General features: G+C 40.2%; 2 protein-coding genes across 2 annotated transcripts in view; one reads left to right on the plus strand and one right to left on the minus strand.

The window, feature by feature from the left end:
- The window catches only part of LOC121635925, a 117,499-nt gene that overhangs the window by 56,092 nt on the left and 36,241 nt on the right, over window positions 1-25,166 (minus strand). The gene's annotated exons all lie outside the window — the stretch shown is intronic.
- Window positions 98-22,929, plus strand: LOC121635259 (NLR family CARD domain-containing protein 3-like). Its single transcript, XM_041978376.1, has 8 exons — window positions 98-130; window positions 262-463; window positions 14,726-16,523; window positions 16,646-16,819; window positions 20,109-20,282; window positions 20,446-20,619; window positions 22,015-22,061; window positions 22,174-22,929. Exons 1-8 carry the CDS (start codon window positions 128-130, stop codon window positions 22,722-22,724), a joined length of 3,123 nt encoding a protein of 1,040 aa, XP_041834310.1. The 5' UTR covers window positions 98-127; the 3' UTR covers window positions 22,725-22,929.

Consider the following 25,166-nt stretch of genomic DNA (forward strand, 5'->3'; position numbering starts at 1 on the left):
CAGAAAGTCTTTATGACTGAAAAGACCTGATTCTTCCTGATTCCTCCACAGAGTGGACCAGCAGAGCTCAGAGCGTCCCACTGGTCAGTCTGCCCAGCAGCATCAAACACAGCTGGACTCCATATTTATGGTCTGTACATGTACAACAACTACTTCTCCATCTCTTCTGTCCACATCATCTCCATGCTGACCTTTGTAGACCAGTGGATGTGTGATGTTTGGCTCCATCTCATTGTGTTCTTCATATCGTTTCTCTTCCAGCTGCTGGAGGACAACATCATCACTTTTGTGAAGAACGAGTTGAAGAAGATCCAGAAGCTTCTGAGTCCAATTTACCCAGAATGCTCTTTGTTGGAAGATGAGGATGAGGAGCAGAGGATCAGCAGGGAGGCGTTAGTGAAGATCACAGTGGACTTCCTGAGGAGGATGAAGCAGGAGGAGCTGGCTGAGCGTCTGCAGAGCAGTAAGAGGATTTCTCTAAAGATTGAAGCAAAGTGGGATATTTCGTTTTTGGCTCAGTGTTAAGAGTGACTGATAAAAACATATTAGTATATGAATATGCTAATATGTTGAAAATGAAAGAGTCATCATGCTGAACAAACAATGAACAGAAGGGTCTCAGGGTCTGGAGAACACAATAAATAAGAGGGTAAAATAATAGTTAAAAAATATAATAGATACATGAAAATAGATTAAAAAGAAACATAAGAACAACTGCTGCACATAGCAGCACAGGAGTCTGTGTGAGGTGTGTGCTGTTCACAAGCCTGACTCTCTGGCCCTGATGCTTCACAACTTTCTTCCAAAACAGGGTCGGAGGAATCCTTCATTATCCAAAGCCCTGCAGTGACTGATGCAGATGCACCAACCTGCGATCTCACCTGCTGCTTTGATCACCTGCTGCGGTGCCTTCCTGTCCTGTGCAGAGCAGCTACCAAAACACTGTGATGGAGCAGGACAAGACACTCTCCACCTGATGTGCCCCTAAAACATAGCAGGGGATTGGGGTGATTATTATTCCTAAGATCCACAATTAACTCCTGAGTCTTCACCACATTTATGCTGATGTTACCTTAACACCAGCACTCCAGATACTGGCTTCCTGTCTGTACTCATCGTTGTGGAAGATTAGACCCAATAAGGCCATATCACCGGTGTATTAGACAATATGACAGCTGTGTAAAACAGGGGGCTGAGGACACACATCTCAGGGGAGCCAGTGTTCACTGTGAGTGGTGAAGACGAGCGACTGCTGTCCTTAGAGTCTGTGTTTTGTTGGTAAGGAAGTCCAGCACTGAGTTACACAGTTCCTGCTTTTTCACCGGGTTTCCTGGAATTATCATAAACGCAGAGCCGAAATTGTGGAAGAGAAGCCCAATCTCTTCTCTAGGCACGTGAGATGTCTGATGGATGGCAATTGCTGTGTCAGACCTGCTCTGATTGTTCTGTAGGCATACTGGTCCACAGTGCTGTTAATGATGTTTATTATGTGTGCTATTGCTAGCCTCTCAAAACATTTCATGATCACAGATGTTAGGCCCACAGGGTGGTAAAGACAGTGGAGACTTTAATACTGGAATAATGGTGCACTCAAAAAAAATAAGTTGTCCAATCTACTTAATTTAGTTATGTCAACAATTTCCACATAACTGTGTTGTGTTCAAACTAATTTAATACTATAATTACAGAGGAAAGAACTAACCTGTGTGAAACCAACAAGACTGTATTAAGTCATTTCAATATTCTCTGGTCAAGTTATATTTAATTGATCAGACTGTGTTCAGCTAACTAAACAGACATTCATTACTCTAACACAACTCACGTGTGTAATTCTAACACAGCTGCATTTAGTAACATAAACAGCTCCTTGTAGTTCCAACTTAACTTACTTGAATAAGCAGCATTTAAATAGTTTTCATTGTATAAAGCTAGTGAATTTATGTTGGACTTATTAAACCTAGTTATGTCAACAATTTCCACACAATGCTGTTAAGTACATTCAAATCAGAACACCTTAGTTCTGTGAAAAACATTATTTATTGCCAATAGAACAATACAACCATCAGAAATAAAACACTAATGGCAATATGTTTGTGGTACAAACATGAATAATACCCCCAAATTACTCCTGCATGTTAAAGAAAATATGTAGTTTTCCAATTTCTAAATAAAATTTCTAAATAAAAATGTTTCCTGCTAAAATCAATTACAGGACTTATCTACCTTTTTCCTCTAACAATCATTGGTAACACCATGAAACCTTATATACTCACTTTTCTTTTTACAGGGTATATGCAGGAATTCTTGAGTTGAATTTACCACCTTTTACTACCCTTTTTACTACCTTTATTATAGTTTTTACAACCTACACGACATTGAACAAGGAAGGGGGGCAAGGTAGCCATGGTACAATTACATTTGAAAAAGGCCATAAACATTCATAAAAATAACTAAAGTGTCACACACTCACACAATAATAAACAAAACACACGTTCTCACACACTGACTAAAGTCGTTAGTTATCAGAACAGCTGATTTCATCATCTTCATCACTTCTAACAATAACTTACACTGTGTATTCAAAAACTGTCCAAAGTGCACAGAGTGGTAACAATTGGTATTTATTGGTTGATGCAAATAAACAGATAACAGTTTGAACATTTCCCCCAATTAAATTTTAACAGAGGGAAGTTGTAACAGTTGTCCCTTGTAGCTAAGGAGAGAGCACCCTTCCTGACCTTGAATGCAGGTCTACAGGGTGCTAAGCGTGTGCCGTTCTACCATGATGGCAGAAGAAAGGAATGACAGTGGTGGAAAGAATAAGAGACACAGATTGTGAGAGGCACAGTCACATAAGTCTCAGCTGTGATGACTTCTCCTTAATCCTTTCTTCCAGTTGGCAGAGCTCTTTTGTTTTGTCTTTATGTCTTCTACGCAGTGTGTTGGACTTTGTTATGAGTTCGGCCATTTTGGACCCAGCCTTTCCCTCAGCCTGCTCGGCCATCTTGTCTGCATCATTTTGAAGTGACTCACAGACACTGCTTAGTACCTCACGCTGGGTTCTGAGGTCCAACAGCTCCTCCTCAGCTGCCTTTCTCTTTAGAGCATGTGTGGCACTCTCCTTCATTTTTCTTTCATTCTCCAGGTACAGTCTATACTGAGATCTTGCAGATGAAGCAGAGGCAAGGAGCTCCTTTGTCAGAGGCACCTTTAAAACACCCCCACAACTGCTGATCTGGTCACAGACTAATCGCAGTGATTCCAGCGAGTTAGCCTGGAGGTTACATGTCTCCACCTCTTTATTGACTGAAAATCCTCTTTCAACAGTGGCTTGGCCATGAGACAGCAGAAGGAGACTCTTGCAAAACCGTAGTAAGTCAGGGTAAGGCGTGCTGAGGGTTGTGTAAAGAAACACATCAAGGCGCTCCTTCATTGGTTTGAAGGACAGGAAACGTTCAGCTCTCCCTTCCACTGAGGTCAAGGATGCAAACTGCTGCATGATAACATCACCTACAATATTGTAAAAGAAATTAAGATATAATAATTTGCTAAATTAAAGCACATTGCTGTCTCCTTAACAGCATAATACAAAGTATAATATCACAGCTTCTCAGAGAGCCAACATGCACACAGTATTTTTTAATAACTACAAAACTGTTAACACTCCGCACACCACAGGGTAAAAAGGTAGAATAGCATCAATAAATAGCATCAATGACACCCTCAGAACTTCGCCTTCATTTGAATGGCTATCCCACTTCTACTGCCCCTACACATATATATTTTCTTACCAGCTGGAATGCCACCTGTCAATTGCTTGCCCTGAAGAAATGTCTGCACTACACTCTTCATTTGCTTGATGCACCACTCTGGCTCTTGGTAGATTCTTGTGGGATCAAGGCATGCAATGTGCCTAACCAGAGGAAACTTTAAGGGGGATTTGTCCTGCAGTTTCCCAGCCACCTTAACAAGGCACTGCAAACATTCTCGTCTGAAGGTTAGCACAGAAAGCTCCCCTATCTTGTATCCTGGTTTGCTCTGCAGGGCCTAACAAATAAAGAACATTAACGTTCATTCACAGCAGTGATTGGCAATGATGAAACTATGAAAAGTTACAAATTAAAAACAATTCAAGCAATGTAACAAGAGTGACAATGAGGTCATCCTCATGGCCGTGGTTCCGTTTAAGCCACAGGACCAAAGGCCTGGTGGTGAAGACAACTAAAGTTAAGAAGATACACAATTGAGACAGCTACATTGCTTACCACAGAGGTGGTTAAATAATCATCAGACAATTCTTACTTTATTACATAACAGTTTAACTTTTTATTTGTGCCAACTGCACAATACACACACGATACCGCACAAAAGTTACCTTGATTGCAGATTCAGCACCCAGGCCGATGTCCACATTTTTAAGAGAGACCCAGTTCTTCTCCTCTGACACCTGGATTTTGAGGAGCTGCAGCGAGCTACGGTCCTGTAAAAGTTCCCGTTTAACAAATCGCCGCAGAAAACCCTTAAAATTACAAGAAAAACTTTTAGTTATTAAGCCACACCTCTCAACTGATACAGATAAATCACATTCAAATTAATCAATACGTCTCTACAGTAATTACCATCAGGAGTTCTGTTAGATCTTTAGCCAAAAAGGGTAGCACAGGCTCGTCGGTCTGGTATTTGGTCATGAATGGGTTGAAGCTTCGTGCAACTGACAAGAAGAACTGGAGTTTTGGTATTTTAAAATCATCAGCACGTGCTGCCAGAAGGGTGTCATGTGAGGCCGTGTGGGGGTTTGGCACTTTTTTCTTCTCAACGGCATCAATGTATGTTAAAAGCATGGGCCAGATGTCGACAGCTCTCTCAGCCACAGGGACATTTTCCACCCATCTGTGGCCACAGAAAGATCGTGGAAAGGTAGAAGATCCTGTGGTGCTGGTGTAATCTTCTCTACGAGCAGGAACATTGTGGAAGATGTAATGCATGGCTCTCAACAGCTTGTCTACATGCCATGTTGTGAATCCTGCCTTCATGGCATTGTGGAGGGTGTGCAAGCCACAGCTGCCAACACTAATGAGTTGTGCATCCCCATGAAACTCATTCTGAAGGAGTTCCAGCATTTTGAAATTGACATTCGGGCCGTCCATACTGACAGACAGTAGGTGTCTCAAGTTGAGCTGTACAATACATTCCTGTGGATTGTCACAAAAAAGATTTAAAAATAAGAACTGTTATCTTAAGTTTTTTGGTTATTCAAAAACTGTGCAAGACAGTATCTGCCAAACATTTTTTTCCTTTGCAGTATTCATCTTTCAGAAATATTAACCAAATTTAAATTAAATTTAAATGTAAATTATAGACCCCTCTGTACACAAACACACGCATGCACAGCCTTATCCAGCTTACGTAGCAATTAGTTAGCTAGCTTGATGAGGTTTGCTATTGCAACAAGCTAGTTGTCAACAGCCCAGGATGAGCTATGGCTGAAGCCCGGAGGAGTCCAAATGAGCATTTAACAACAGATAAGACAGAAAAAACAACAATAAAATCACTTACTTTGATGTTTTGCAGCAAGTCCTCAGCCCTTGCGTGCCCCAGGAACTGTGACCCAAAGTATGAAGACATCACACGGTCATCTTTCCAGAAGCGTATGTGAATATCCAGTTGCTTTTGCTTTAGCGACTGGTTCATAGACTCGTCGAACATGAGTACATATGGCCCTGCATCATTGACGCTTTTGATAAGCACCTTTTTAAAATGTGGCGCAATGCCGAATCCAATGACGTAAGCAGTCTTATCCTTGCCACATGTGAAACTTTTGGCAATATCGGAATCAGTGAACATATTTTTGAATAGTTCCCCAATACCGTCATTTGAATTGTAGGAGTGATGGTTGGCTGCGGTGTTCAGGCACCAGAGAACCTCAGCTCTAAGAGCTGACGTTGGAGACAGGAAGGACTGCTGTGGGGCTGCTGCAGCGGTCGTTGTCCTAGTGGCAGTGAATTGCTGCTGAGGTGGTGTACTGGTCCCTGTAGCATCACAGAATAAGAAAATGGGCTGCTGTTCCCCTCGCGCGCGAATCCGCTGCTGGTGACTGGCGGATTGTCCGTGGGATTTGATGGCGGTAATGCCGTTCCATGTTAGATTGATTTTTTTTTTTGCACAAACTGCAAAATGCTTCCCGGTCATTCCCCATGACCGGTTTAAGCCAGCCTTTGAATGATGGATAATCAAGCCATGTTTGCGAAAACTTACATTTTCCCATTTTCACACCGATAGCCAACTCAGGTCTGATTTGAGGCCAGAGAGATAGAGGCAAAAGACAACAAATGTCGTCAGCGTCACTGATTGGCTATCAGCTCTGGCTCGATCAGGTCCTGCTAGCGCCTATAACATATATTTTTTAATTAGATTAAATTAAAACGTGAACATCCAAATATTTAGCATTAAACGGGAAACTCATAATATATTGAGGCAGTGATGAAAAATTTACTACCAAGTCAGTTTATGTATGTTTCCTTTACTACCTTTAAAGGGCCTTAATTTCGGCTGATTTTATTTACTACCTTTTACTACCTTTTACCACTGCGCGGACACCCTGTTTTAACATAAACCATCGTGAATGGAGTAAACAAGTTATACAACAAATACTTCAAAATACTTGCTTCTGCCCTGTCACATCGGCATGTAGAGCTTTAAAAAAAAACAACTCTATGCAATTATAAAATTAACTCTCAAAGGCTTAAAAAAAGAAAAAGAAACGAAATCCACCACATTCAGTGAGGAACGGGCAAATACATTATGAACCATATGACTTGAGAAGGAATCCTTCCTTCAACACAAAACATCTCTAAAATGTCCCTTCAAACAGTTTGTTCTTTAGCACTTGGACCTTTTTTGAGAGTTTGTTGCCATCTAGTCCCATCACAACTTTTTGCAGAACCTCAAATGTGTACATCAGTGTTTTTGGATAGCTCAAGTCCAGTGCGTATATGAGTCCAAACAAAATGGCGACGGCATTTGCAACATTATCAAGCTCATGGAGCACTTCCACACCTTCAATGATGATTCCCACATCCTCCAGATCATCTTTAGGCTCGGCACCCTCCTTCTTCATGGCAAAAATTCCAAGGACTGTCTGGTCCATGGAGTCCTGGTGGTCTTCAACGTCCTAAAACAATACAATAAACCTTGAGTTATAACACATCATGTTTTGAGTTTCTGGAAAGAAAGTACAATAGCATCAGACACAAAAATACTTACCAAATACACTTTTATGAGATTTTCAGGGTCCTCATTTAGATAAACCATTAGTGCTTTGAGAACACAGGCTCTTCTCATTTCAATGGTATCATTCTACAGGGGAATAAGGGAACAATGTCAGGAGGGTTAAAGAGGTGATGTAGTCATTGGATTTGTGAAGCAATCGACCCTAAAGATTATCACTCTTACACCAAAGTGTGGCTACTAACTTTTGCTATGCATTTTTAAATTTATGTACAGGCAAAGTTTAGGTATTTTTGGCATGGTGGGATGTGCATCTGTTTGAGTTGGATGAATAAAATAAACAAATCATGTTTTTTCAGTTTTTCTTTACATGACCACAAATGTGTGTTGTGCATATTTATGGTTTGCAGTGAATGGAGCCACTTTACAATGTCTATTATCCTATCTAACATCACACTGCGAAACATACAAACCCGTAGGTAAGCTTATAACTGTGTGAAGTAAGAATGACCAACTATTCAGTTCAGAATCACCATCAAAATATTTTTAAAATTGAAAAAATACCTTATCCAAGTCAGCCATGATGCTCCTTATTTTGCGTCCTGCTGCTCCTCCCTTCCTTTTGAAGATTGTCATGAGCTTTGTGGAGTGATGATCCAACTGGTGCATAAATGTCGGTCTCAGTGGAGCAGTGGTGATGCGAATAAACTCAGCTTCCACCTACACACATTTAACAATAAAGTATAAGGGAGATCCCTCAATTATAAGTTTGGAGGGTAAAGAATGTAGTGTGTTACATCACACGATGCTTTTTCTGGACAATTAACATTATAATTTTTATATTTGAAAAAAAACATTAATGTAAAAATAACTTAAGTTATGACTCACCTCATGCTCAGAGAAAAGAGCTGGCCACCTTCTTTTCAACTCGGCAATAATAGGCCTATCTTCAATCACCTCATGACGCCTGCAAGGAAATGTCTGTTCCATTTTTTCCTTAACCACCTGTTGGTTGTTACTCTTTCTCACTTCAGACAATAGTGCCAGCCTCTCTTCTTCATGGCTCTCTTGGGATTGTCCTGCTGGATAATCTGGACAATAGTTTACCTCTGCTCTCCTAGCTTTCTTCACTTGATTTGGACACGTGCATGGAACACCTTGTTTACGCTTGAAGGAATTCAGATTCAGCTCAGAGCATCCAATATTGCGCAGCTTCGTCCTGTAGTTCGCCATCTTATATTTTAAGCTTATTTTCCACCCATAAAAGCCTGAAACAGAACCCTGCTCCTTTAAACATAGGTGTTTCTTCACGAGGGCTTCACTCAGGGCATCAAAATCAGCACTGGATGGATAAGCTTTGTATTTGATTATCTGGGACGCCAGACGTTCAAGAATGCATGATTTCATGCTTGGACTTGGACTGAAAAGGATACCATTAGTTTGAAAGTCAGAATTTGCACGCTGGAGCTGCAGCTCAACATCATGAGCAAACTCAGGTATAGGGAAGACGTCTGGCCATGGCTCAGATCTGAGGGATGACGATGATGAGCAAGATGATGAGCCAGGAGATGAAAGAATGTCAGTGTCCACAGACGAAGCAGAAGCAGTCTCATCCAGGCTAGGTTCCACTGAAGACATGCAAAGGTTACTTGAAGACAAAGTACTTGAGCGGTAAATCACTTTGAGAGTTGCTTTGTTTTCAATATCTGACATAGACTGCAGATTTAAGAACTCATCAAAGTCCTTGTCCTTGTATTGCAGTCTGAAGTCACCTGACACCTCACATTGTCCCTTTCTCTCATTTTCTAGTTCCTCAACAGAATCAGGTATTCCTGAAGGCAAACTTATTTTAGAAGAGTCGTTTTCTCCAAAGATGATACGAAGAACTGCTGATCCCATGTTTCTTGACAGGTTACTCTGAAGAAAAGCAGAAAAAAATTATTAAACTATATCTAATAAAAGTCTACTGATTAATCGCATCGTTACGCTCAAAATGTCTCTTTCCTTTAAAAAAGGCCTACAGCTATAAAAACAAAATGCAGTAAGTTTTGGTTTACAAACACGACATCAGGCGTTTCCAACCTGCAACTCTGAACCTTCCACAATGTCTCTAAATACGTGGCTAAAATATTTTTTAAATCTATCTTTCTTGTCATTAGGTTGGAAACCAGGGACTTTTTTTTTTTTCTTTTACATCATTTTCCACAAATATCTACATCCCTTAGCAGAAAGTCTGTCTATCCTCTTTTTTTAAAGGTTTATGTTTTTCTTTATTTTAAAACCTTAAACATTGAAATTAAAAATGTGGTTCTTCAAAAATAAATATTCTATGGTGGCTCTTCATTAAAAATATATATTAAGTTTCCTTTTTGAAAAGTCTGGTAATATTTGCGTCTCTAAAGTAGTTTTATTTAGCTGTCTGAGGGAAAAATGGCTCTTTGGATTGGAAAGGCTGCAGACCCCTGAACTAAACACATAAACAGGTTTAGCAGCAGTTTTCTCTTTAAACAGCAACAGATAAAATATTTCTTCATATATAAAATCAAATACTTATGACAAAGAAGGATGAAATGTTCAGGATTTACTAACTAAAAGGTAAAAAGTCAGCAGGATGGATTTAAAGCTGTGAAGCTGCTTCCTTCTAAACACAGAAGGAACAATATGTGATGAATATCAGCATCAGGTGAACAGACAGAAAGCAGGATGAGAATCTCACAGCTTCTAGATGGTGAGGAGAGAGAAATATTCACAACATGCACAATAACTTCCATCCATGCAGCTTCACTGCTTCATTATCCACATTTCTGGCCTTTAAATTCTCTAAACTAGTTAAGGGTTAACATCTCGTTCCGGGTGTAACGTCAGGTCTGTAGATGTAACTATAAACATGTGTGGTATCCACAGAAAGTCCAGAATCTCAGCTACCAGCTCAGCAAAACCATTTCTATCACCAACAAACACAGTTCAGACAACAATAATTAAAAGAGCAGCTACACAAAGTCCGAAAACATATGTAAACACAAATGATGTCTCCTCGTGTCCACCCCACGGCATGAACACGAACAAACGAATTCTCTACTGAAAGCTCACAGATTCCACAGCTGAAAGTTTCATCTCGCTACGACCAAGATTCACCGAACCAGAGGCAGAAGAAGACCCAACTTATGCTTCACGTGTGTAAAAGTCAGAAAGCATGTCTTACCTTTGCTGTCTTGCATAAATTAAAACCGCATTTATTAAAAAAATAATACATAAAAAGTTTCCCGTCCAAAAATCACGATGTTCTGTCTATCTGCATGCAATTTGACAAAGAGAAACGTTGGTTCTTCTTCTTCTTTCTTAAGTTCCAGACAGAAAACGTCTCTTCATTTTAATAAACCCGCTCTCTCCTGATTACATCATCACCGCTGCAGCAGGAAGAGAGACATGGACGCCATGTTTCTGTCATCAAAGCCAGCGGCCAGAAAAAAAAAAACGCGATTAACGCGTTAACGTGCCCAGCACTAATTTTATCACAAAATGTACCTCATGATATATACTTACAAAGCCTTACTAATTTTAAAATGCTGAGCCATCTCTTAATGAGTAATCGGAGCTGTCTGTTCTGACAGAGCCGACGCTCCCTCACTCTTGATCACCCACTCACTCAAACATCGGTGGCTTGACTTGGAGTTAAATTACAAGCAAATAACACTGCTTTTCGACCCAGGTGTTTTAAAAACTTTTTATCCTCAACTTGAAAACCATGAACACCACTATTCTAAAGCCCACCTCACCGTTCAACAGACGTCTAATGCCCAAACAATGACCTGTAACCAATAAAATACCATTAAACTAAACCAATTTAATGTTGCACACGGAGAAGGAGATTACTAAACTACAATTATAGAGTCGAATCGATTATTTAACGTATGTCTATCATCTGGCAATTTTGTTAATTGGCTAACTAGCTAATTAACATTAGTTAACATGGGATGTATGATATATTTTCAGACAAATAGCGATGGACCGGCAATATTAATCGCTCACCATGCAATAATCTTTGAACATCACAGAACGCATTAATAAATATACTTACTCAGAGATGGATGCAAATCCATGCAGTTCCCACAGTCGCCCGCCAAAATGCATACCGCATTGCTTTCAAAGTTCAGCTCAGGCAGCTTCTGAGCATGCGCAATGTCAGGCCTACGGAAACCCTTCTAGGACATTCTTAGTGCGTACAGAGTTGATTGTGCGATTTACTCAACAGTGTTATGTTGAATTCACGTAGCTTGTTTCTTTTGCTTTAACAAGTATAAATTTTAAGGTATACTTACTAGAGTGGGCTATGTTTTAAAGCCAAACACAGCAATGTTTATTAAATTGCACACAAGTAAAGTTATTTTACTCAACAACACACTGAGTTCACTTTTTTGAGTGTGGCTGGCTTGAACCATGATGGCACTACAGCCTGTGACAGCCCATCAGCTCATGTACTTCATCTTTCAGAACCTGCTGTTTTTCATGGATTAATCATGAACAGGGATTTCTTTACTTCCTCAGGAACCACCCTGAGCCCAGGGAGGCAACTCTAGCTGCTGTACTGTCCTCCATGTGATCTTCCTCACTTTTCTTGCTGTATGTCAAACATATTTACTCAGTTTGTTTTTTTCTATTTAAGCTAATTTCCTGCTTTGTTGCTTTTTGCCTTGTGCTTTCAGCCATTGGTGCCTCACAACACTAAAAGTTGCCTGCTTTTCATGCTACTATTGCTGGTGCTGAAACACTGTGCTGCCTGCTTTTGCCTCCATCTTGTTTCACAGTTCTCATTCATGTGCTTGTTGCCTTGCGATCCCAATGTGTCTCTGGCTGTCTCTGACTCAGGGAATGGATCTGTTCCTCGGGGAAGGAGCTGACGCATCTGTTGAGGTCTGGGTGCAGTTTTCTGATGTGTGCCCTGATGTGTTAAAGACTCTTAATGACCATGATGTCACGGTTCTTAAAACCTTGTTTGATCCTCTAATGAAGGGGGAGAAAATTAAAGAGAGCTTCTGGGAAGGGTTACCTATGAATATGTCCATTTTAGATGCAAATATTCAAATTAATTAAATCCAATAACTTTATCCATCCATCTATCCATTTTCTGCCACTTATCCGGAGTCGGGTCGCGGGGGCAACTGCCTAAGCAGGGAAACCCAGACTTCCCTCTCTCTGGCCACATTCACCAGCTCCTCCGGAGGGATCCCGAGGCGTTCCCAGGCCAGCCGAGATATGTAGTCCGTCCAGATTGTCCTGGGTCTTCCCCGGGGCCTCTTTCTGGTGGGACGTGCTCGGAAACCCTCACCAGGGAGGCGTCCAGGAGACATCCAGACCAGATGCCCGAGCCACCTCATCTGGCTCCTCTCGATGTGGAGGAGCAGTGACTCTACTCTGAGCCCCTCCCGGATCACTAAGCTTCTCACCCTATCTCTAAGGGAGAGCCCAGCCACCCTGCTGAGAAAACTCATTTCGGCCACTTGTATTCGCAATCTTGTTCTTTCGGTCACTACCCACAGCTTGTGGCCATAGGTGAGGGTAGGAACGTGGATCGACCGGTAAATCAAGAGCGTCGCCTTTTGGCTCAGCTCCTTCTTCACCACGACAGACCGATGCAGAGTCCGCATCATTGCAGACGCCGCACCGATCCGCCTGTCAATCTCCCCCTCCATCCTTCCCTCACTCGTGAACAAGACCCCGAGATACGTGAACTCCTCCACTTGGGGCAGGACCTCATTGCCGACCCAGAGAAGGCACTCCACCCTTTTCCAGCTGAGGACCATGGTCTCGGACTTGGAGGTGCTGATTCTCATCCCAGCCGCTTCACACTCTGCTGCAAATCGCCCCAGTGAGAGCTGAAGATCATGGCCCGATGAAGCCAACAGAACCATGTCATCCGCAAAGAGCAGAGACCCAATCCTGAGGCCACCAAACCAGATCCCATCAACACCTCGGCTACGTCTAGAAATTCTGTCCATAAAAGTTAGTCCAACCTTTACCGGAAACGACTCTGATTTACGGATGGCAATGCGGACCAAGCTCTGGCACCGGTCGTACAGGGACCGGACAGCTCGTACAAGCAGGTCCGGCACTCCATACTCCCGGAGTACCCCCACAGTAGTCCCCGGGGGACACTGTCGAATGCCTTCTCCAAGTCCACAAAGCACAACGTCCCGAGTCGAGGTCAGTTGCCCCCCATCCCCACTGTACACAGTGTTGATGGAGCACTGCTTTCCCCTCCTGAGCCACCGGATGGTGGACCAGAATCTTCTCGAAGCCACCCGGAAGTCATTTTCCATGGCCTCTCCAAACTCCTCCCAAGCCCGAGTTTTTGCCTTAGCGACCTCTGAAGCTGCGCTCCACTTAGCCCCCCAATACCCATCAGCTGCCTCTGGAGTCCCACAGGCCAAAAAAGTCCAATAGGACTCCTTCCTCAGCTTGACGGCATCCCTTGATGCCGGCGTCCACCAACGAGTTCAGGGGTTACTGCCACGACAGGCACCGACAACCTTACGGTCACAGCTGCGGCTGGCCGCCTTGACAATAGAGGCACGGAACACAGCCCATTCGGACTCAATGTCCCCCGCCTCACCCGGGACATGGTTGAAGCTCTGCCGGAGATGGGAGTTGAAACTCTTTCTGACATGGGACTCTGCCAGACGTTCCCAACAGACCCTCAAAACACGTTTGGGTTTGCCAGGCCTGACCGGCATCCTCCCCCACCATCCGAGCCAGCTCACCACCAGGTGGTGATCAGACACTCTTATGTCTGAACAAGGTGTTCGTTATGGATAGTTCATGACGAGCACAGAAGTCCAACAACAAAACACCACTCGGATTTAGATCAGGGGGGCCGTTCCTCCCAATCACGCCCCTCCAGGTCTCGCTGTCATTGCCCACATAAGCATTGAAGTCCCCCAGCAGAACGAGGGAGTCCCCGGAAGGAGTGCTCTCCAACACCCCCTCCAAGGACTCCAAAAAATATGGGTACTCTGAACTGCTTTTTGGTGCATAAGCACAAACAACAGTCAGGACCCGTCCCCCCACCCAAAGGCGGAAGGAGGCTACCCTTTTGTCCACCGGGGTAAACCCCAACGTACAGGCTCCAAGTCAGGCGGAAACGAGCATGCCCACACCTGTTCGGCGCCTCTCACCGGGAGCAACTCTAGAATGGAATAGGGTCCAGCCCCTCTCAAGAAAAGTGGCTCCAGAGCCCAAGCCGTGCGTTGAGGTGAGTCCAACTATATCTAGCCGGAACCACTCAACCTCGCTTACCAGCTCAGGCTGCTTCCCCGCCAGAGAGGTGACATTCCACATCCCTTGAGCTAGCTTCTGCAGCCGAGGATCAGACCGCCAGGGTCCCCGTCTCTAGCAGCCGCCCAGCTCACACTGCACCCGACTACTATGGCCCCTGCAGGTGGTGAGCCCACGGGAGCCAATAACTTTAATTACTGAGTTAACTTTTTTTGTATTAACTTAGGGACCCATGCAGGAAATTGCCAACATAAACTGAGATCTACCTTGAAGAAGGAGTTCCAGTGTGTGTTTGAGGGGATCACTGAAGCAGGAAACCCAGCCTTTCTGAACCAGATCTACACAGAGCTCTACATCACAAAGGGAGAAACTGCAGAGGTCAATGATGAACATGAGGTCAGACAGATTGAAACAGCTTCCAGGAAACCAAACAGACCAGAAACAACCATCAGACAAGAAGACATCTTTAAACTCCCACCTGGAAGAGATGAACCAATCAGAACAGTGATGACAAAGGGAGTGGCTGGCATTGGCAAAACTGTCTTAACACAGAAGTTCACTCTGGACTGGGCTGAAGACAAAGCCAACCAGGACATCCAGTTCTTGTTTCCACTGACTTTCAGAGAGCTGAATGTGCTGAAAGAGAGAAAGTTCAGCTTGGTGGAACTTGTTCATCACTTCTTTACTGAAACCAAAGAAGCAGGAATCTGCAGCTTTGAAGAGTTCCAGGTTGTCTTCATTTTGGACGGTCTGGATGAGAGTCGACTTCCTCTGGACTTCCATAAAACTAAAGTTCTAACCGACCCTAAGAAGTCCACCTCAGTGGATGTGCTGCTGACTAACCTCATCAGGGGGAACCTGCTTCCCTCTGCTTGCCTCTGGATAACCACACGACCTGCAGCAGCCAATCAGATCCCTCCTGACTGTGTTGGCATGGTGACAGAGGTCAGAGGGTTCACTGACCCTCAGAAGGAGGAGTACTTCAGGAAGAGGTTCTTAGATGAGGATCCAGCCAGAAGGATCATCTCCCACATCAAGACATCACAAAGCCTCCACATCATGTGCCACATCCCAGTCTTCTGCTGGATCACTGCTTCAGTTCTGGAGGATGTTCTAAAAACCAGAGAGGGAGGAGAGCTGCCCAAGACCCTGACTGGGATGTACATCCACTTCCCGGTGGTCCAGACCAAAGTCAAGAAGGTCAAGTATGATGGAGGAGCTGAGACAGATCCACACTGGAGTCCAGAGAGCAGGAAGATGATTGTATCTCTGGGAAAACTGGCTTTTGATCAGCTGCAGAAAGAAAACCTGATCTTCTATGAATCAGACCTGACAGAGTGTGGCATCGATGTCACAGCAGCCTCAGTTTACTCAGGAGTGTTCACACAGATCTTTAAAGAGGAGAGAGGACTGTACCAGGAGAAGGTGTTCAGCTTCATCCATCTGAGTGTTCAGGAGTTTCTGGCTGCTCTTCATGTCTGTCTGACCTTCATCAATACTGGAGTCAATCTGATGGAAGAACAAATAACATCCTGGTGGTCTAAAACAGATGATAAATCAACAGAGACCGACATTTACAGGAGTGCTGTGGACAAAGCATTGCAGACTCGAGATGGAAAGCTGGACTTGTTCCTCCGCTTCCTCCTGGGTCTTTCACTGCAGACAAATCAAAATCTGCTTCGAGGCCTATTAAGACAGATAGCATGTAGTTCCCAAACCAATCAGGAAACAGTCCAGTACATCAAGAAGAAGATCAGTGAGAATCATTCTGCAGAGAGAATCATCAATCTGTTCCACTGTCTGAATGAACTGAATGATCGTTCTCTAGAGGAGGAGATCCAACAGTCCCTGAGATCAGGAAGTCTCTCCACAGATAACTTGTCTCCTGCTCAGTGGTCGGCTCTGGCCTTCATCTTACTGTCATCAGAACAAGATCTGGATGTGTTTGACCTGAAGAAATACTCTGCTTCAGAGGAGGCTCTTCTGAGGATGCTGCCAGTGGTCAAAGAATCAAAAAGAGCTCTGTAAGTGCCAAGTTGGATTTCTTCATTAATATATAACTGCACTTTTTTTTTAAACGAAAACAAAAGCAAAAAACATCTGTGTAAATCCATCAAAGCTTAGCAGTGTTTTATGTTTTTTCCAGTCTGAGTCTCTGCAACCTCTCAGAGAGAAGTTGTGAAGCTCTGTCTTCAGTTATCAGTTCCCAGTCCTCAAGTCTGAAGGAGCTGGACCTGAGTAACAACAACCTGAAGGATTCAGGAGTGAGGCTGCTGTGTGCTGGACTGGAGGGTCCTTACTGTACACTGGAAACTGTCAGGTAAGAAAAATTCACTTTTTCCAATATGATTAAGAATACCAAGGTTTTAGTTTCCCATGTCTTTTTAACTTCTTATTGTGGCCTTATTATAGCTAAAACATTGTGCATTTTTTGTATTCTCACAGCAATATTTGAGGCAGGATCTTTGAAATTAAGGGGTCATGGGGTAAAGATTTAGGAAAACACAATCTATCGATCTATCTACTCTATCCTGTGACAATGTTTATAAGCTTATCATCTTTACGAACTTTCCTAAAACAGGTAAACAGTAACTTATTGGTTGGTTCCTAATAAACTTCTTGGTTGTCTACACAGGAATATCCTAGAGTCATTTAGTCAGCAAGGCACAACCCTTGAAGTTGGAATTTAGCACATTTTTATCACAGTGACAAATGGAGGTGGCAATGCCAATGGCACATATTTTGGATAAGAAAACTGGTTCTTGTTCTAAAAGTGAGTTTAGTACAAGTTTTTTGTGTCCCTGACACAAAGAAACACACATTAAATTAGTTATAGGGAAACACAGAGAAAATGGAAACTAATAACTAAACATTGGTATCAGTCTCAAGAGAATTAAAACTATGGTTCTTTCAAACCTTTGTGTGATACAATACAAAAATATACACTACCGTTCAAAAGTTTGGGGTCACTTCCCTATTGAATCCCATGGCAAAGTGACCCCAAACCTTTGAACGGTAGTGTAAGCCAATAAACAATAATAAATAGACAAGGCAAATTACAGTCAGTGCAGTATATGGTTACAGTGGGGAAAAAAGCAGACTGAGTTAGCTTATGGTCTGGTTAAAGTTAATAAAGTGGCTGTGTGCTTGTTCCTGAGGGTGTCAACTTGAGAGTGTAAAAAGTTCAAGTGTTGACGAGGGGTGTCAGAGATCTTGCAATGCAGAGGGCTTTACAGGTGAGGCAAGAGGTGTAGATGTTTTGAAGGGAGGGGAGAGAGGCACCGATGGTCTTCTCATGGTGCCTCTGTGGTGCAGTACTGTTAAATGTGGTACTGTCTAGCGTGTAAATAAAATCGGGGGGAGAGAGGTCACAAAGGGAGGGGATGGGGGAAGGGCCACCCGCAACGGGGACCCCCCCAGCCAAACCCACCGACTCCACCCACCCCACAGAGCCCTATGTGTGGTGTGTAGGATGTAGAGTGGCGGGGGAAGAGAGGGGCTCGGGGAGGGGCACAACCAGAAGAGAAATCTCTCTCCCAGGCAGCCAACACCTGAGCTGGCCGCTGTATGTGCCCCCGCCTCCCCAAGACCACCCGAGGGCAGAAGGACAAAGGCCTGGCCCGGCCCAGAGTCCAACGCATCAGCACTCCGGATGCCCATCCACCCCCAGCAGCTCACGCCACCACACCAAGGGACCAGAGAGCCCCAGGTTGCACACACATATCCTATCCACATATTGTGAGTTCTGGAGGAATAGTAAAACATCATCAGCATAAAGGCTTATTTTATGACTTATATTTTTGGACTGAATGCCGTTAATAGCTTGATTTTGTCTAATTGCAGCGGCTAGCGGTTCAATAAATATAGCAAAAAGTGAGGGGGATAGTGGACAACCTTGTCTGGTGCCCCTATGTAAATTAAAACTTGGAGAGGTTTGATCATTTGTTCTGACACTCGCATTAGGAGAACTGTATAAGATTTTAATCCAGTTAATGAAAGATGGTCCAAAGCTGAATCTGTTTAAAGTAGCTAGTAAATATTTTCAGTTAACTCGATCAAAAGCTTTCTCTGCATCTAAAGAAACTATTATTGTTTCCAGGTTATTGATGGTAGAATAATCTATTATATTAATTAGTCTTCGCATGTTAACAGTGGAATATCTGCCCTTTATAAAGCCTGTTTGATCAGGGTGTATAATGAGAGGAGTTACTTTCTCTAACCTTCCAGCTAATGCTTTGCAAATTATTTTAAGGTCCGCATTTATCAGTGATATGGGTCTGTAGCTAGATGGTATTGTGGGGTCTTTACTTGGTTTTAATAGTACAGTAATGGTGGCAGTTTGGGGGTAATTGAAAAATTACCCCCAAACTAAAAAATGTGGGGGCCAGTGTTGACCATAATTCTTTATAGAACTCTGCTGGGAAGCCATCTGGGGGCTTTTTTACAGGGCATATGTTCAAGGGCTTCATGTAGCTCCTCCACTGTGAGGGGGGATCTAAGGCCGTGACTTGTTCCTGCTGTAAACCTGGAAGATCTATATTGTTAAGAAAATGATGGATATCGTTGATGTATACAGAATTTTATAGAAATCTCTAAAGATGTTGTTAATTGCATCTGGCTCATGCATAATATTACCTACTGAATCTTTAACAGCTGATATGGTAGATTTTTCTTTATTTAATTTTTACTGATTAGTTAAAAATCTTCCAGATTTATTATTATGTTCAAATGTCTCCAAGCGTAATCTTTGCACCAGAAATTCTGTTCTCTTGTTAATTATTTCATTTAATTCAAGTCTAGCCTTCCTTATTTTGCTCATCGTTGGTTCATCTGGTGAAGCACTGTAGGCGTCCTCTAATGATTTAATTCTTAGTTCTAATTCTAATATTTTTGAGTTATCTTTCTTTTTTTATGTGATGTAAAAGAGATAACTTTGCCTCGCATTACCGCCTTCCCTGCTTCCCACAGAACACATGCTGAGACTCCTGGTTTGTCATTGTTTTCTAAGTATATAGCTCATTCTTTTGTGAAGTAGCTGATAAAGTCGGGATCTTTGAGCAACGACGTCGTGGATGATGTGGTCAAGGACAGGCTTTATGGCTGATAGTGTCACTCGTGTTTCTGAGGCAAGTGCATCTATGAACTTGCTCAGAGGTTCAAGCAGCTGGCACAGCTGAGAAATCTGGTAATAACACCAAAGTGTTGTTTTATTTTAAAAGAAGTAACTTTTTTTAAGTATTTTTATATATATTTTTAATATTGTAAAATAATACTTTAGACTTTTTCCATTTAAAATATATTTATTTGAAATATATTTAAATATTTCATATTCAGCATTTTAATAATAGCAACGATAGATTAGTATGAATTTTGAGACTGATTTTCAGATATCATGGCAACCTAAACTCGTAGTGTAAATATTAACACTTTGGAGAGATTTGGATATTCGGTGGTTTGGACAGCTTGTATCTAGAATCAGAAAAAGCTTTATTGGCAGGTAGCGTGGAGAACACTTTACAGCGTGAGGAAATTGTCATGGTGCAACACGCAAGATTATTATAAGTCAAATAATTAAACATGGAAATATTTTGATCTTATCACCTTTTCAGACTGAGTACCTGCAGCCTGTCACTGAGAAGCTGTGAAGCTCTGTCCTCTGTTCTGAGCTCCAACTTCTCCAGTCTGACCAGGTTGGACCTCACTAACAACGACCTGCAGGATTTAGGAGCCAAGCTTCTGTCTACAGGACTACAGGATCCTCAGTGTAAACTAGACATGCTCAGGTCAGCACTGATCCCACAGTTTGGACCATAAACTCATTTAGAAGTCACTGAGAATATATGCACAATACATACAATGTATGTGTTCGTATCAGCATATTACAGATTATATTGAGAAATTAATACCACCAAAATCACAATATTTCCTTTTGTGTTCATTTTCCAGTCTGTCAGGATGTCTGATCGCAGAGGAAGGCTGTGCTTCTCTGGCTGCAGCCCTAACGGCCAACCCCTCCCGTCTCAGGGAGCTGGACCTGAGCTACAACCATCCAGGACTCTCGGGAGTGAAGATGTTAACTGCTCAGCTTGAGGATCCAGGCTGCAGACTGGAAGCGCTCAGGTAAGTAAAGTAAATACAGAGTCTGATAGAAGAGACGCTGTAATCACTCTGCCTTTGCTCAGTTTTGGATGTTTTAAATGAAAACCTTTTCCTCTTGCTGTAACACAAACACTGTGTTTAGTTAGACCTTGTGTGGAACAAACGTTGTCATATTCAGAAGTATTTTTTATGGGCTGACTAATGTGTAAAAAAGGGTATTGTTGATGTCTGACTATGTAAAAAATAAAAATAAAATAAACATCTAATTGCAGAACAACTGACCTGGAATCATATTAAGGTTTTACTGTATTAACATGCGGAACAGTTTCAGTTTCCAAAGTAACAAAAAATACAGTCATTGTTGGTATTAACTCTGTTTTTAACCTGAACTAAACATAAACCCTTTTGGAACCAGAGGTACGTGTTTAATTGTAGATTTTCAGCATCGCTATCCTGTCCTAACGGCATCAGTGTTTGCTTTTTTCTAGGGGTGGGACTCAATAAAAAAAAATTTATCCAATTAATTAATCTCAATTAATCACATTTCAAACTATTTTTGCACCAAAAAGCAACAATTTTTAATTTAAAAAGTATTTTAGTGGAAGACTGAACTAAATAATAGACACTAATGTTTTAAACTCTAGTAACGTCTGGAAAATGCATTTATTTGCATTTCAATTCAAAACAGTAGAAAAAGAAACAGAAGTAGAAAAGTACTTTAACTAGCAGCTCCAGTTGTTCTCTGTCTACAACATGTTACAGAACTTTCTTTTTTTAATGTTTTCATCTCTTCATTAATGGCATTAACATGCGACGGCTCACTGAGGAGTAAACCTGCTTTCACGTCAGTCTGCAGGAGATAAAACCTTCAGAAAAGCCGTTAGATTTGTCGCTACCTGTTTCTTTGAGATAAAGTTGCTTGTGGTGTCTGGAAACTCGCACCGGTGTATTTTTTGTACCAGGAACTCGTGCGTTCAGAATTCAAATTATGTTAAAAATTTAACACGTAAATTTTTTGTAATTATTTAAATCGGAGTCCCATCCCGAGTTTTCCCATAATGACCTTTATACTCTTCACCTCTTAATAATATCTCTGGCATCAAATAATGCTCCGCTTTTGTGTGACGCTGTAGAGATCCTGAAGAGTCTGGACCGCTGTGGTCCTGTGTCTGTTATCTCTCTGAGTTTTCTTTGAGTTTTGACTTTTTTAAGACACGGTGTTAACTTTACGATAACTGGGCAAATGATTCGGTTCAAACTGTGCTGGAACATTAAAACCACAACAGCCACATTTCAGGCGGATGCACCAGGTGTCCAGCTGTTATTTGCTGAGTAGAACAAAGTGTGTGTGGGAGACATGTTGATGTTTGCATGCTGAAGGACACACTGCTGCTCTGGCCCTCCTCCTTCTTTCAGGGTGGAACCTGCTGGAGAACGATGGCTGAGACCAGGTCTGCGGAAGTGTGAGTGTGTTTTTTACTAGATTCATCACACTCAGCCTACTCATTCCCAGCCAGGCCCGACGTGTCCATAGATGAATAACTGCAGCTGGGTTGTGTTTTTTCTCCCCATCAGATTCCTGCGAACACACCATCGACACAAACACGGTGAACAGAAAGCTCAAACTGTCTGACAACAACAGGACGGTGACACATGTGGAGGAGCTCCAGTCGTATCCGGATCATCCGGACAGGTTCGACTGGTGTCGCCAGCTGCTGTGTGGAAATGTTCTGACTGGTCGCTGCTACTGGGAGGTGGAGCGCTCAGGAAGGGTTCATATATCAGTGAGTTACAGAGGAATCAGTCGGAAAGGCGACAGCGATGCCTGCGAATTTGGATACAATCAGATGTCCTGGAGTTTGTTCTGCTCCGATGGCATTTACTCCGTCTATCACAATAATATAGGAACATCTGTTCGTCTTCAGTCCTCCTCCTCTTCCTCCTCCGTCTCTAACAGAGTAGCGGTGTATGTGGACTGTCCTGCAGGTTCTCTGTCCTTCTACAGAGTCTCCTCCGGCTCGCTGATCCACATCTACACCTTCAACACCACCTTCACTGAGCCCCTCTACGCTGGGTTTGGAGTTGGGTTCAGACCTGGTTCTTCGGTGTTTCTCTGTTCAGTTTAGAGCTGAAGTGGTTTAGCGTTTTTGCTTTGACCAAGAATGTGTGTGAACATCATCCAGAATGACATCTGACAGACCGTCGTTGTCCACCACCAGCCACGCCATCCCGGCAGCGATGCATGGTGGTGGCGGCATCATGACATGGTAACATGATTCGTCATCAGGCTGCAGGAAGTAGGCTGGAAATCATTAATGTTGAACGGTGTTATCTATCTAAACTATCTAAGGTGAACAGGCTAAACTAACCATGAAACTTTTTGGTTTATTCTTCACATCAAAACTTTAACTTTTGTATCGTCCCTTCTCTGAAACGTCATGTTTAAATATGCAAATTAGATATTATATAGCTAAAAATAAAAACACTATTTTGCATATATTTCTAGGAAAGAAAAAAATTAAATGGCCTTTTTAAAATGAAAAGTTTTGTTCTAAAACATGAATATTGTGAATATGAACATGTGAATATTCCGTCATGTATGACATGGTTTACTTGTGTCCATTTGCTTTTATGAAGCTTCTGTTTTGTGTTAAGAATGTTTCTGTTTCTGGATTTTTAGCCAATGATTTAGAATTCGCTGTTGAATTTTCTCCTTTGTTCTTGTTCTCTTTTGCTGTGTAACACAACTCTTTTAGCATTTTTAATAAAAATTGTCAGTCATTTTTAATAACTGGTCATTCATTAGCACTTAATATTCCTCATGCTAGGCATAATTTCTTTAATCTAGCTGACGTGTTATTATTACTCTTCTACATTTATTGGCAGCAGCCGACATGTTTTGGGTTACGTGCACTGAATTCAGATACGTGATCTGACCTAAACAGTCTGGTTTTTACATGTTAACATAATGAACATCACACTGAAAAACATCACTTATGGATTATCTTAACAAATAAAAAAGAAAAGAACTAAACTAAATTATATTATATTATATTATATTATATTATATTATATTTTATTATATTATATTATATTATATTATATTTTATTATATTATATTTTATTATATTATATTATATTATATTATATTATATTATATTATATTATATTATATTTTATTATATTATATTATATTATATTATATTATATTATATTATATTATATTATATTTTATTATATTATATTATATTATATTATATTATATTATATTTTATTATATTATATTATATTATATTATATTTTATTATATTATATTATATTATATTATATTATATTATATTATATTATATTATATTTTATTATATTATATTATATTATATTATATTATATTATATTATATTATATTTTATTATATTATATTATATTATATTATATTATATTATATTATATTTTATTATATTATATTATATTATATTATATTATATTTTATTATATTATATTATATTATATTATATTATATTATATTATATTATATTTTATTTTATTATATTATATTATATTATATTATATTATATTTTATTATATTATATTATATTATATTATATTATATTATATTATGTTATATTATATTATATTATATTATATTATATTTTATTATATTATATTATATTATATTATATTTTATTATATCATATTATATTATATTATATTATATTATATTATATTATATTATATTATATTATATTATATTATATTATATTATATTATATTATATTATATTTTATTATATTATATTATATTATATTTTATTATATTATATTATATTATATTATATTATATTATATTATATTATATTATATTTTATTATATTATATTATATTATATTATATTATATTATATTATATTATATTTTATTATATTATATTATATTATATTATATTATATTATATTATATTATATTATATTATATTTTATTATATTATATTATATTATATTATATTATATTATATTTTATTATATTATATTATATTATATTTTATTATATTATATTATATTATATTATATTATATTATATTATATTATATTTTATTATATTATATTATATTATATTATATTATATTTTATTATATTATATTATATTATATTATATTATATTATATTATATTATATTATATTTTATTACATTATATTATATTATATTATATTATATTATATTATATTTTATTATATTATATTATATTATATTATATTATATTATATTATATTATATTATATTATATTACCACCTGGGTCCAAGTGACAACAAAATATAAAAACGTTACTAAGACTGGTAAGAATAAAATTCCTCCTGTAATCTATCATTTTCATAGATATTGCCGTGTGCTCGGTGCAGAAGGGCTTGTGTTGAGCCAGGCCCAGATGACTGCAGAGGAACTCTATAAAGTCCAGGTCCAGGTCACGGAGGCGTAGCTGGAAATGGAATGCTTAAAAATTAAGACAGAGGTTAAAAACTACATGAAGAAATAGTCCAAACGAACAGCCTGTCAGTGAATGATGACATGCTGATC

The sequence above is a fragment of the Melanotaenia boesemani genome, chromosome 24, assembly GCF_017639745.1.
Source record: "Melanotaenia boesemani isolate fMelBoe1 chromosome 24, fMelBoe1.pri, whole genome shotgun sequence".
NCBI lineage: Eukaryota > Metazoa > Chordata > Actinopteri > Atheriniformes > Melanotaeniidae > Melanotaenia > Melanotaenia boesemani.